A 14,721-nucleotide genomic window follows, 5' to 3' on the forward strand; every position below is an offset into this window, starting at 1 on the left:
TCAAATGATAAAAAACAAGTTAGAGGAGGAGGTCTCAACAACATACAGTTCAACATCAAGCCTGGTGCAGAACGGCACATCCCAAACAGCTTAAAAGCTTGGAATTTCTCCTTCCCTAGCTTCGAAGTGAGAAAGACTTTCAGCTGAAGAGTGAAGCGTCTTCAACTACAAGGAATGAAAACCAGTTTATTTATTTTTTATTTATTTATTTTTTACTTTTTTTGGATTTACCATGTGCTGGATGACTGAGAACTTTAACCAGTATACGTAAAAAACATAAATGGATTTTATAAACCTGCAATAAAGACAACAAAAAAACCCACCTACATTCTGAACGAAATATTAGTATCAGAATGATTGTGATCTATATCATCTTTAAACACACATTGTGTGTGTATTGTAATGATCAATTGAAAGGGGAAGAAACTGTTTCATAAATTACAACTAATAGTACGAAACTAATATTTAACACGCAGAATAAATCGTTCAGTTTGAAAACGTATAGAAGACAACGGAATATTTTATTTTACTAGAAAGGTAAAGCTTTGAATTATCCTTGAGATTGATGGTAGCCATGGTTACAGCACACGGACTGGACACGTACTTCCGCTATACCCATCCGTCACTTCCTGCATGTGCTGAAAAGATGGCAGCCCCCGTTGCTGTTCATTTGGAGTTTGGGTAGGTACATTTTAAACTGGTTGGGATTATTTACCAGTCTGTGTTTTTAGTTTTCTGAGACTGGCGCACTGAGATGTTTCGTGGGAGGATATTTTCTGTGTAAACCGTGACTACACACGGTCGTTTAACGCTACAATCAGTCAGAAATGAAGAAAAAAGAGTGCGGGTACATGACAGACAACTTCTCAGAGCAGCAGCATAACAGAACGTGTAGTTTATTGTCTAGATTGACTTTTTATAAGTCTGCTAATCTCTAAACTTCAGTCGAATCCGCCCAGCCTGCATTTACAATCACTCTGCTTTTAACTGAGCTGATAAATGTCCTTTTATGAGCCCTGCAGAGAAGCGTCAGCACCGGCAGACTGTTAAAAAGCACCTCAAAGCCCGGTTAAAACGAAAGATCTGAGAGTTGGCTCACTTTCGACTCTGTTCATGCAAGACTTGGTTTAATTTAAAGCTGAAAGCAACCAGTTATATATATCAGCACGTACAGAGCACACAGCTGTGGAATGTCTGAATAAGACCTTTTGTTTTTAAAACATATTACATGTAAGAATCCCATATTGCAGTATTTATTTCTCTAAAGTACTGGATTTTTAAATAGATAAGACTCTAAATAATCACGACAAGACATGTTGTTGAATTTATGCACTCAACTTTCCATTCTGTAAACCTGGAGCTTCTTTAGCAGTGACCTTTTGTAGCTCATCCTCCTTGTGGAGAGTGACTGTCTGCTCAACAACTGTCAAGTCGCCTGTCTTCCTCATTATTATGTTCACTATTAAACAACATTTCTGTAATTAAAATCCTTTTTTGGCCCTTATGTAATGTGTTTTTCAGTTTTATTAATAATAATTAACTCCTTGTTCTTTTAATCAGAGGAGGAGCAGAGCTACTTTTTGATGGTGTCAAGGAACATCATGTGACTCTACCGAGCCAGCCTGAACCATGTGAGTATCACCTGTCATCTCAGTAGTACAGCAGTTCAAACTGGAAAGAAGTCATCCAGGTCATATTCAAATCTGACATTGACATGTCTGTTTAACCTTTTGTACACCATAAGGGTTTGGGTTTATGCATAGGGTGACAGTGCATCTCTACGTGTATCAGAACTGACCAGTTGTTATTCATTGTCTTCTATGTGGCAACAGGCAGAAATGTACAGTCGTTGCCACCTCTGCCAGGGGTTTGTTGCCCGTTGACACTTTTCAGTAACATAACTGCTGCACCATTTTCTTAAAAAGGTGGTTGAGATTTGATCTCCACTATATTTAAATTGCATTGTAAACAGAATACGGCTCAACTGAACCTGACGAATGGCCTTAGGGTGACTTTTGATGTGAATTGTCAATTAAATTAAGGTAAACTGACAATGCAGGTGTGTGTCTGAATGTGTATGAAGATGGTTATTTAAAGGATAACGTACATTTACATTGCCTAGCAAAAATATACACCCCCTTTTTTAGTTTTCACAATTTTCAATCTTACAATCACAGGACAGACAGTGGTAGACTTTGCAAAGAGGATGGAAATGGCTGTAGTGAATACTTTCCTCCAGAAGAAACAGAAACACAGAGTGACTTATAAGAGCGGAGATAGAAGCAGAGGGTGGTGTGTAGAATGACTCTGATGGTGAGGAAGATAAGGACAACGTAGCTGAAAAAGAAAGTTGTGGCTTTCAAGGAGGAGTTGAGACAGGTTATTTTTGGCCAGAAGGTGCTTCCAGATGACTGGACACCTACAGCTAATGCTAACAGGGAGATGGGTAGGGGAGTACTTGGTATGTCTTGTGGAAGGAAAGTCGATAAAGAGGCTTGGTGGTGGATTGAGGAAGCACAAGAATGTGTACAGAGAAAGAGATCTTCTAAAAAGAAGTAGGACACTGAGGACTGAAGAGAGTCACCAGGAGTACGGCAGAGTCAGCGTAAAGTAAAGGTAGAAGCAGCTACTCCTAATATACCTGTGGAAGTATGGAAGTGTCTAGGAGAGACAGCACTAGAACCTTTGACTGGGCTGCTTAATTAGATATTAAAGAGTGAGAAGATGACTAAGGAAGGAAGGAAGGAGAAATGTGCTGGTAACAATTTTCAAGAACAAGGGAGAGTTGTGGCAACTAAAGAGGGATAAAGTTGATAAGTTATGCAATGAAGTTGTGGGAAATAGCAGTGGAAGCTAAATAGAGGCCAGAAGTGAGCATCTTTGAACAGATGTATAGTTTCATGCCAAGAAAAAGTACTACAGATGCAATATTTCATTTGAGGATGTTGATAGAGAAGGTCAGGGTGGGCTGCATTTTGTTTTGTAGTTCTACAGAAAGCATATATCTGGGTGCCAAGAGAGGAGCTCTAGTACTGTATGATGAAGTCTGGAGTAGCAGAGAAGTATGTTAGAGTGGTGCAGGACATGTATGGCAGATGTAAGACAGTGGTGAGGTGTGCTGTAGGAGTGACAGGGAAGTTCAGGGTGGAAGTGGGACTGTTTCAAGGATCAGCTCTAAATCCCTTCTTGTTTGCTGTGGTGATGTAAAGGTTTACAGATAAGGTTAGATAGGAATCCCCATGGATTATGATGTTTGAAGATGACATTGTGATCTGTGGTGAGAGCAGGGAATAGGTGGAGGAAAATCTGGAGAGATGGGGGTTTGCCCTGGAGAGGAGTGGAATGAAGCTTAGCAAGATAGTTTGGGAAGGTGTGGAAAAGAGGTGAAGAAACATGTCCATGTATGGATGGAGTGAAAGAGGAAATGAAGGTTTGATGCAAAAAATAGTGTTAGAAGGGACATATGACTCGCTTTGGCGACCCCTGAAAGGGAAAAGCAAAATAAAAGAAGAAGCAATCTTACAACAGAAAGGTCACTCTAGTGGGAGATTATGGGATAAACCAACAGAAGTAGTGTATATTTGTAATGTGCATTTGAATTCAGCCTCAAGTAAATGCTTCGCAGAAGCACCTTTCACTCCAATTACAATGTAAGCCTTTTGGAGTACGTCTATACAGGCTTTTCACAAAGAGAGGCTGACATTTTTGCCCATTTTCTTTTCAAAATAGTCAGTCAAAATACATGGAGAGCATCTGTACACATCAGTTTTCTGGTTTTGTTACAGACTCTCAGTTGGAACTTGGGTCTGGACTTTGACTGGGTCATTTTAACACATAAATATACTTCAATTGAAACCATTCCATTGTATCACTAAGTGTATGTTTAGAAGGTAACCATAACTTCAGGAGTTTTTTCACAGTATTATTATGTATTTAGCTACATCCATCTTCTCATCAACTCTGACCAGCTTCAACATTCACACAGCATAATGCTGCTACCACGTTTCACTTTTGGAGTGGTGTGTCCAGGGTGATTTGCAGTGTTAGTTTTCAACCAGACATTTGGCCCAAAACGGTAAATTCTCACGTGACCAGTGCAGCTTCCTCCACATGCTTGCTGTGTCCCCTACATGACTTGTGACAAGCTGCAAACAAGACTTCATATGGCCTTTATTTCATTTGTGACTTTCTTTTACTTCTCAATAAAGGTCAGATTTTTGAAGTGCATAGCTAATTGTTCCTCTGTCGACAGCTTTTCCCAACGGAAGTGGATTTCTACAGCTTCTCCAGAGTAACATGTGCCTCTTTGCTGTTTTTCTGATTAATGCTCTTTGTGCCCTGTCAATTACCAGCGAAGCTTTGCTAGGTCTGCAGTTGTGTTATGCTCTTACCATTTTCAGGTGATGGATTTAACAGTGCTCTGTGAGACTCTTTTGTTTTATAACCTGATCATAAACTCAAGTTTATTCCTGATGTTTCTGGTGTGTTCCTTAATCTTCAAGAGGCTGTTTGTTCTCTAATAATCTCTGAGCTGCTCTTACTTACTAAAGAGCTTTTAAACTGAGTTGGATGCAGTGGATTTCATTTAGGGATATCAGAGTAAAAGGGGCTGAATACAAATGCATGTCACAGTTTACAGATTTTTTGTTGCAAATAAGGCATACTTTTCCTTCCACCTCACAATTATGCACTACGTAATTTGGGTCTATCATAAAACCCCTTTAAAATACATTGAAGGCTGTTATTAAACATGACAAAGTGGGAAAAGGTTCGAGGGGTGTGTGTGCTGGGAGGCAGTGTATGATGTGTGTTTGTTTTGCACAGCAGTAAAGAGACAAAATCTTACCTTTTAATTTCTCAGTTAAGCAAAACATTTGCCTCTCGACCATAAAAATTTTATTTTATTTTGACATGGATTCCTAAGTTCACACACATTAGCGGTATTGTTCACAACTATTTGGGGGGGGGCTGTTCATGGAGGGTGCTGATGTTACCACGACAGCACAGAAACAAAAGTTGACCAGAACTGGGAATGTCGGTGGGATAATGACCTTCCTCCACCATCTGACCTGGAGGTCTGAGTGTGTTGGTCTGGAGCTTTATTTACATTTTTTTTTCAAGTAAAATCTACAATTTTACAATTTCAGGCAAGGATTATAAATATTTAGGTGTTTTTGACTCGGCTTGTTGGTTGTGATCTAACATCCAGCCCGGATCAGGGTCTGGTTGGTTTTCTGATCCTTGAAAATATTGCTACCCTGTATATCTGAGGGTGTGTGTGTTCATACAAGCACAGAGGGTGGGGGGGGTGTAGTGAAGGTTGATATAATTGGTTCTGAATCCTTCGTATTTCTTTTTTGACCCCAACCAGTGATTGATGACCCTCAACTGAAAGACCCGTCCCCCTCTTGTTTGTACGCACACAACAAAACCCTGTATAGTCGGAGGATCCCCTATTTTGTTCTATTTTATTCTGCCCATTAAATTACCGGATAGATAGATAGCTAACCTTTCCCCACTTCACATGGCCATCATAATCGCATAAAAAACAGAAAAACAAAAAATGGGTTTGAAAAAAAACAAACAAGTTAGCACAAAAATAAATAAGAGGCTGTACTATTAGATAAACATCAAAATGGCGCCTTTTCACTCCCCTCCCTCCTACACAGCTGTATCCCAGGATGCATTGGGACACTGTGACGCAGGTTCTCCTCTATCCTATGCGTCTGTTCTTCATTTTCATGTTCTCCTCTACCTGCACTGCAAAGTGCATTTGAAATTGTTCCAAACTAAGCCTCTCTCTGTTATTTCATTTTATTTACCTGCCAGTTATTAGACCTGTGCAACATTTCATATGTGATTGCATCTCTTTTACAAAAAGCTGAACCGATGATGGCCAAAACCTTTCGTTTTTATGGTGCAAATTGAACATGTCAGTGTTTATTTAAAGAAAACACAAAAAGGAGGGCAAACGATAGAGATAAAGGGGGGGTGAACTTTTATGAGCAGAGGGTGAGTATGTGTGTGTGAGGGATGAAATGAAAAGATAAATGGGGGAGATAGAATAAGAGGGTATGGTGGAGAAAAAATCCTAATAGTCAAAGTCAGAGGGAGTCAGCATAAAAGAGGAGTTATGATGGCTGTAGGTAGAGGTGCAGGTCAGTGTTCACCACCTTTCACTGTGTGTGTGTGTGTGTGTGTGTGTGTGTGTGTGTGTGTGTGTGTGTGTGTGTGTGTGTCAGTGTGAAAGAGAGCGTGAGCGATTATAAACCCCCATTGCAGCTCTAAAAGGCAGAAAGCACTACAGTTAACCCAAGTCTATGAAATATACTGATAAAAATAATATGCATGTAATCTGCAGCATGTCGTTCTCCAAGCTGCAGAGACTAAATAGGCATAGATGAAATGAATTTGGTTTTTAAAGCAAAGATTTATTCAATAATTTAAAAACATTTGTTGTACTTGAAATTTTTTATTGTTAAAAACCTTTTTTTAAATGACCAAAAATATACAAACATGAAACCCAAATCCCACCAAGCCCAGGGGAAGGATCTGTGTTGAAATGAAAACCAATAAAACAAAAAACAGGCAGAAAATCTACATAAAATGCATACATACATACATACAGTATATAACCTGCTACTTCATACAGTTAAAATTTTATTCAATATTATTTTAATATATGTATGTATATATATATATATATATATATATATATAAGACTAATTCATTGTTTCTGAAAAGTCAAAAATATATATTTTAAAGGTCAAACACTTTTTAAAGTGGTATTCAAATTTTAGTAGGTTTAACTTCATTTATGTAATAATTGTTTTTGCAATGGATTAAATGAAAAAAGTCAAAATGTGAACTAATCTCTGCCTGTAATCCAGCTTCTAACTGCCAGCACCTTCCTGCTACAGCCTCAACCTGCTCCTCACACCTGAATCCTTGTTCTGCTCCTACTACATTTCTCTCCTCTGTTCATTTATGTTCCCTCTTTCCATGTTTGAGCCTCTCATCTCCTCTGTTTTTCTTTTTAAAGCGGTCAAGTTCGTCGATGAAATTTTATTTAATCTGCAACTGTAGACCTGCGGTCGAGTGGCGACATCAGTCGCAGATTAATACACAGCTGTTATCAGGCAAAGACTATCTCAGAATAGTGCAAGAAATTTATCTTTTTAGAAAATATGATCTTGTTTGAAAATCTGTCCATACCCTCTGAAAAATAAACCCGAATCCTCCCACCCCACCTTAAATGTTAAAGTTAACGGTAGCTGGAACCATTATGGATTCATAGTTGGTGTTTTAGTGCGGATTTGTTCTTAAAGCTCTGCTTCCATTACTCGGTCTTCGCGAGGTTCGGCCTATTGTTGAGACAAGGTCAGTCTGATTGTTGAGGAGGTCAGACTAATAGAAGAGTCATGGGCATGGCTCATAATTAAGCTAAATCAAGAAGTGTTGCGTTTAATAGGTAGCAAAATTCGGTAAAATGAAAGTTTTATTTGTCTATGTTTTAATTCTGTTTGAAGAAAAATGTAATTATCTTAAACTTTTAAGATAAAATTCCACTTTTTCTCTTTTTTTTTAATTCAACTCCAAGCCCCTAATTTTTTATATGTTTAGCATTATTTGCACTTTTACATTTAAATAAATAAAATTTATGTTGCTCTGATAATTTAAACTTGACAACCTTTCCCCTTTATAACCAGTATCCCCTTTTTCTCCCCCCTCCTCAACCTAAACTCATAAATATACATACAGATACCCGTGCACCCCCCTGTCCCGCCTGGTGCCTCTGTCGCGTCACATCGACCAGGAGGCTGGAACCATGCACCTTGACCCCCAACCCCTGACCTGCGACCTCTGTTGTCTGCATGTGTTTGGGCTGCATGTGTGTGTGAGACATAAATCTGGTTTTGCAGCCTCACTGCTGGGCTCCTGCTTCTGTTCTTAGGGCTAAATGAAATGCTCTTATAATACAAATCGTCAGGTTTTAGTGAGAACGTATAGCAGGCAAAGGTAAATCTTCTGAAGAAGGTGTGTAATGGAAATGTGTGCATGTGGTTTGCAGGGGATATGAAACAGCTGCTGGTTTGGATCCAACGGAACCTGCTGAAGGAACGACCCGAGCTCTTTGTTCAGGGCGACTCAGTGTGAGTGCACTTGACATACACTTGATCTGCACACATTAGAAGCCTAAAGACACTACACTTCAGCCAGAACACCATTTCAGGAATCTTATGTTTAAAATAAAACAAGCACGCTTTGCTAAAGGAGTTGTGTTTAGGACCGTTTTTCCTCTATGATTTGGTTTTAGGTTGGAGGCCTCAGTGAGGTGATAACGCCACACTATTGTGGGGAGGGGGGCTCACCGCAGTCTTGTAGGACTGGCTGACTTTTCAGCTGCCTTTGTGTGTGACTATAGCATCGTCTAACCAATGAATGAAGAAAAGGCTGGCCTATCTACAAACCCCACAGATTAGATTAAGGCGGGACATGTTGGCCGCATACACTTTCCATTTTTTCCTCATAAAGCTATCATTTAGATCTATTTTTAGAGCTTGGTGGACATTTGAAATTCTTGCTTTGTCCTTGATTGTTGTTTTTTTTTTTTTTTGGTGTGTTTGTGCTCGGCTTCGTCTCACGTTGCCCTTTCTTGCTGACGTCAGAGACAATCTGTAAGGTGGATGGGAACGCTATAAGAGCCATTATCAGCATCTGCCTCTAGCATTATCTCAGCATGCACATGACTTTAACTCTTTTAAAGCAAAATCAAAAGCATCTATTTGGAAGAGCTTCTCTACAGATTGTTTATATGACCCTACAAAATTCAGTCACTTTTTTGTTTCAGTTCAAAATGTATTTGTATGCCCGGTTCATGTCCGATACCAGAATCAGCCGGCTTACTGGTACTATAATAGGCAGCTCGGTAAGTGATAGAAGAGCTGCAGTTGTCAAAGTTGTGCGGTAGGAAAAACGGTTTATGTGTGTGTGTATAGTTGAATTAAACATAAAGAATTCAGTTAAATATGCAGAAATGTTTCTGTTTATCCAACCTTTTTATAAACATTTCAAACTACTTAGAAATTAGTTCTTTGTATACATCATACATTTCTGTCCATTATTTAGTGTATTTAAAATGCATTGTGTATATAAAGTGCATTTGTGAGTGTACATTGTTTATTTTTGTCATTTAATGACATTTAGGTGCATTTGTCTAATCATTTTATTTATTTAGCTCAGTATTCTCTTGTGTTATTACTGCATGTTTGCTTCATTGTTTTGAACCTCTGTAAAGCACTTTGTATTACATTTGACTGTATGGAAATTAACTAAACGATTAAGAACTTAATCATTTGGCTTTTTAAATATTCATTGAATTAGTAGTTATATAAAAAGAAATCAACAATACATATTGCGCTTTAAACAATAACAAGCTGAAAATATTTCTAGACATGATTTTCTTTTAGGGTGTTAATACCTTTTTATTTTATTTTGATCTGCTTATTTATGAGTGACACTAACATGATTGGTCATTTCAATGCAGACTATAGCTTGTAATGAAATGTAAGAAATTCTTTTTTGATATTTTTATTTATAAATGTTTTTTATGCAAACATTTGCCAGACTTAAATTTTGAGGAAATGTGATTATTTTACCCACACAAATCTGTTCTTTTTAATATATTCAGGAAGGAATTTGCATAAGAAATATTTCCAAGGAGCTGTTTTTGATCTTTTGTTCTGTTGTTTTGGGTAAATTTTAGGTATTTTTTACCTTTCGGTGTGTGACCTTCGGGACAAACGTTTGACCTGAAGCGCTGTGTTTTCCCACAGGAGGCCTGGGATTCTGGTGCTTATCAACGATGCAGACTGGGAGCTAAAGGTGAGTGCTTGGAGTCACGTTCACTGTCAAAAGATGTGAGTGCGTGTGTGTATGGCTGTGTGTGGGCATGACACGTGTAACATATTGTCTGATCTCCAATCATAAATGCTTAAGTTAAACTGCATGTTTAAATCAGAGGGAAATTATGACGTTTTAATTTGAGTGGGAGGGATAACCTGCATATTTGCTGATGCAGAGAATTGAGTTTGCTTGTTTTCTCCCAGTCAGTTATGGTTTATAAAATGTGGAAACAGCTTGTCCTTGGGGTCTCATAGCTGAGCACATATTTACATGCACACATGGTCAGAACACCCCAGTTTTGAATGAATTAATCAGATTACAACACTCGGCTCAGGGTGTAAATAAATTGAGAGGTTTGTCATTCATTGGACCCCACTTTGGGAGCACGGGACGAAACAATATATTCATATTAATAAACAGTTATTTCTCCCTCATTCGGTGCCTGCATTAAGTATTGAATATTTTGTGTGCTTAAACATCAGGGGGAACTTGACTATCAACTTCAAGACCAAGACAACATTGTGTTTATTTCTACGCTTCACGGAGGATAAATAACATGAAGGACAGACATCTTGACGTGTATACAGCAGTTCCAGCCTTCTCTCCACATCCTTTACACCGTTCAGTCCCCTCTCCGTTCCCGCATCCAAACAACTACTCACCCTATTGGATGCTGATGACGTGTTTTTCAGCTGATGCTGGTCAGCAGGAATGAGGGGAATTTCAGAGTTTAGAAACTGGAAACCTGGAGTGCTTTGATCAGACTAGACGAGTGAAGAATCCAACCCAGAGCTTTCAAATGAACATTTATGTCACCAGAATAGAAGAGATGATATTTACTTTAATCTTGGCCACAAGGTGTTCTAAGTATTTGGAAGCTTATTTTCAGTTAATTTTACTAAAATGCCTGTGAAGAAATATTAAAGATAAACACAGATTTGTTGGATTTTCTGTACAGTTAAATTGTTTCTACTTCTTTACAACTGTACCTGTAAGTAATTAATCATTCATGTGTCTACATTTTATTGGTGATTCCCAAAATATTTTTTCTTGTGTATTTGTATTGATTTTCTTTTTCTTTTTTTTTTCGATGAAACTACAAAAATGGTAAATAAACTGAATTTATTGAATGTTTTTGTAGTCCTACTGACCATTCAAAGTACTTTACACCAAAGCCACATTTACCCAGCTGCACTCACGAATGCCTGCACGTTCACACACTGTTCTAACTATACACTATTATTGCTATTATTGTATTTTTATTGCAAAGCTGGAATATGTTGCATTAGGTCATCTTTAATTACTCAAAATGTTACAACTTTTTTAAACAGCAGTAATCCATTTATAACGTTTGTTGTTATTTTAATGTTATTGTACATTTTATTAAATAGATTGCAAAATAGGAATATCTTAAAGTTACAATAAATTAAAAGAAAATAATAAACCATAACATTTTAATCATACTTTTAGCAGACACATTTGTCATTTTGGTATTAAAAAATTATTAATTATTGGTAGTATTGATATATCAAACGATGGATATGTAATATATTCAAGAAATTTCACAAAATCTAACTAAGCTATTTTTCTCTTGTGTTTCTAGCCTGATCTTTATTAAAAACTGTTCAGTACAAGTTGTTTAAAATATAAAGTGCCCAGTTGCTTTTATTAAACTTTTTTGTTTACATGTGAATAGTTCGTTTTTTACGTCTTGCAACATTTTTTTTAAATGCATAATTTTTCTAGTCCGATCCTGATATTTTTCTAGAATAATCCACCCCACGCTACGCTGCTCACAGAGGCCTCTCCAAACGGGTTTTTTTCTCCCTAATTAAGATCCAACAGCATCATTCCATATTTGATAGCTTGTAAAATCGATTAAAGCGCAGCTCTGTGATCCCTCCGCACTTTTATGATGATTAGACTCAACTTGGGGCAGATAGTTACCTTGCTAAAGCCACTCTCAGATGGAATATTCATGTGAGGAGGTGGAGGATGGAGGACCAGGCTGTATGTGTGTGTGTGTGTGTGTGTGTAGGAGGGGGTGTGAACCACGGGACCTCTGCGGGAGGTCGAGGTCTAGCCTCCGGGCTGGCCTCCCTTGAACGCCCGGGGCCACCTAAAACCCTTTTCGCGGTCGTGAAGTCCGATTTGCAACGGGAAACCGGCCTATAATGCGCAGCAGAAAGGAAATGCTAATGAGGCTGTGAGGGGGTTTAGAGAGGAGAAAGTGTTGCACTGTGTCAGCTGCTGCAGGATATACCGAGGCTGTCTGCGAGGGACACGCTTACAAAGTGGAGGGATATGATCCCACAGATCCATCTGAAGTTGTGTGCAAAGCTTGATGGTTCTTAAACTCTGATTCAAACACTGATTTTGTCTTTTTAAAAATAATTATTTAAAGTTAATAAAAAATGTACCATTTTATGACTCAAAATTTAACACACCTAGATTTTTTTTTTCATTTTATTTTCTACGATTGCTTTAAGTGCTTTAAATTTTTACTCTTTCTTTTTCTTTTTTAACAGTGATTTACAAATTCACAAGTAGTGGATTATTATTTAAGGTCACAGCCTGCATACTGGCTGGTCGACCTTCCTGGCCCCAGCATCATAAAGAGATGCCCAGTTCACACCAGCAGAATAAACAGTTCAGTCTGAGGTAAACAGACAGAAAGTAAACACGGAAAAATAAGTTTGAGCCTCCATATGTAAGGATCAAGCTAAAAAGAAGATAAAAATTATTTCACCAAAAATTATTTGCAGGCATCTACCCTCACTACTTAGGAAAAATTGTGAAACCTTTTTTATAATAACGTTGAAGTCAAAATTGTTATAAATTAACCATTGTATTATTTTCTTCCTGCTGGACGGATTTTGAGTGGTAAGCTAATGTTTAAAACAGTCCTACATTTTGCACGCTGAAGTATAGTTTTTCCCCAACCAAAGTGTTCCCAAACTATCGCGAGATTTGCTAAGTTCCAGGTACCAATACCTCTGAAAACTGGGTTTGATACACAGACATTTAAAATGAATCACGAACAGGAAAGGTTACGCCACAACCTATCAAAATGTGCATTTAAATTCTGTTATGTTTTTTTTTTTTTTTTCTTCTTATGAAAACATCAAGTCTATACTCGCCACATATCTTTAAAATCATCTTTATTGTGGATAAACGAGACTGTTTTCCTTTAGATATAGTGTAAAATGTGCGTTGCATTTTGGTGCACACGCATTATTGCGGCATGAACACATTGTGCATTAATCCACTGGTATTAAGAGAGGTTAGTCTTTAATGTCCTCCTACAATACACACATTGGCTGGCATTTATTCGTGTGTGTGTGTGTGTGTTTGTGTGTGTGTGTGTGTGTGTGTGTGTGTGTGTGTGTGTGTGTGTGTGTGTGTGTGTGTGTGTGTGTCAGAGAGAGAGAGAGAGTCGAGACTTGGTGTGTATTTGTGTGTGTGAATTAGTCTATAAGTGACAGCAAAGAATAAACATATTTGAAAAAAAGAAAATGTTATAATTTCTGACATATATTCCGAATGAAAACATAAAATGTCCCATTTTTAATTTTAACAATAATACCTAGTTGATTTTTATAGCATTAGGTATGGGCAATTTGCAGCTATTACGTGTGTTTTTAGGTTGCAAATAATTTTTTTTTCTGAATTAAGCAAAGTAATATGTCGTAAATGGGGCCAAAAAGAGTCCCTCGTGATTTATCGATTATGTTCGACATCATAAAACATCAATTCAGGATTGTTTGTTGTTGTTTCTTATCTTTCACAGAAAATATTGCACCTTTACATTCAGTAAAATGTATTACATTTTATAGAAAACAAAGTTTTCTATAGTTTTAGAATCCCTGCTGGTAAATGCAATTAAATGAATAGTGTCTTTATCTGTCTCGTAATATTATGTTGGCATATCCAAATTTTTTTAAGACCTAAAGGTGCATTTTTGAGCAAAACTGAGCTTTCTAATAATTCATTTTCTTTTTTTTTAATCAGATGGTTTGCCACCGTTTTCCTCATTCTTTGCTTGTGTCCGATGATTGGCTCACGCCACCAACAGCGTGCGCCTCCGTGCAAGCATGCAGGCCTCACCGTGAGCCTGCAACCGTATTTGCCAAATACAGTCGATACATCAATGCAGTCAGTCGATATTTACCTTTTAAAACAAACAGTCTTGATTAGATTTTCGACAAAGTGTAAATACTGATCGGGGAAACACACCGAAACACAGTCTGAGGCAGGAAAGAGGGTTTCCGTCACTTTATTGGCCCAGACTCGCGTATATATCCCAAGTAAATAACATGCAAATTTAAATGTGTGTCTTACCTGCAAATGCTACAGTTACAAAGAAAACAGAGACTTAAAGGCTCTTCAATTGGCTGTCTTGGTGGTGTTGGAGGCCTGGAAGGCAGCATTTGATGAATGTGAGTCTTCAGCAACAGATGTCCATACACAATTCTTGGGGGGGGATTGGATTTTTACTCAAGAATTGCGTTTGGACAATCAGTCGCGAAAGACTCTGTGTGCATATCCTCTACCCAAAGGATGAAAAAGGGGTGCAAATGGAAAAAAAGTCACACTAACACTGCATGGGGGGTAGTTATAGGGCCCCTTATGGGTGCACCTGCTGCGGCTGCCTTCGTGTCCACTATGACGCAGAGAACTACTTTCTACTTCTAAATTATTATTATTTCACTCAGCTCTGCCTCTTAGATGTGCATTTGCTTCAGAAAACAGAGGATTTTGTAACGTATTTCCATAAGCTGATGCAGCAGGATGCATTCGCAGTGACAGCATTCA

General features: G+C 38.0%; 1 protein-coding gene across 1 annotated transcript; it reads left to right on the forward strand.

Moving 5' to 3' along the window:
- Window positions 1-601: 601 nt before the first annotated feature.
- On the forward strand, window positions 602-11,036 carry urm1 (ubiquitin related modifier 1). The gene is made up of 5 exons (XM_047372342.1): window positions 602-681; window positions 1,561-1,631; window positions 8,072-8,153; window positions 9,837-9,885; window positions 10,389-11,036. Exons 1-5 carry the CDS (start codon window positions 647-649, stop codon window positions 10,455-10,457), a joined length of 306 nt encoding a protein of 101 aa, XP_047228298.1. The 5' UTR covers window positions 602-646; the 3' UTR covers window positions 10,458-11,036.
- The last annotated feature ends 3,685 nt before the right edge of the window (window positions 11,037-14,721 follow it).

The sequence above is a fragment of the Girardinichthys multiradiatus genome, chromosome 8 (assembly GCF_021462225.1).
Source record: "Girardinichthys multiradiatus isolate DD_20200921_A chromosome 8, DD_fGirMul_XY1, whole genome shotgun sequence".
Taxonomy (NCBI): Eukaryota; Metazoa; Chordata; class Actinopteri; order Cyprinodontiformes; family Goodeidae; genus Girardinichthys; species Girardinichthys multiradiatus.

What these genes read in the sequence shown, in the direction of transcription:
- urm1 (XM_047372342.1), top strand. Translation starts at nt 647, where the DNA reads ATGGCAGCCCCCGTTGCTGTTCATTTGGAGTTTGG. An exon ending in ACCGAGCCAGCCTGAACCAT is followed by an intron (nt 1,632 to 8,071) that starts GTGAGTATCACC and finishes TGTGGTTTGCAG; the next exon opens with GGGATATGAAACAGCTGCTG. An exon ending in TTTGTTCAGGGCGACTCAGT is followed by an intron (nt 8,154 to 9,836) that starts GTGAGTGCACTT and finishes GTTTTCCCACAG; the next exon opens with GAGGCCTGGGATTCTGGTGC.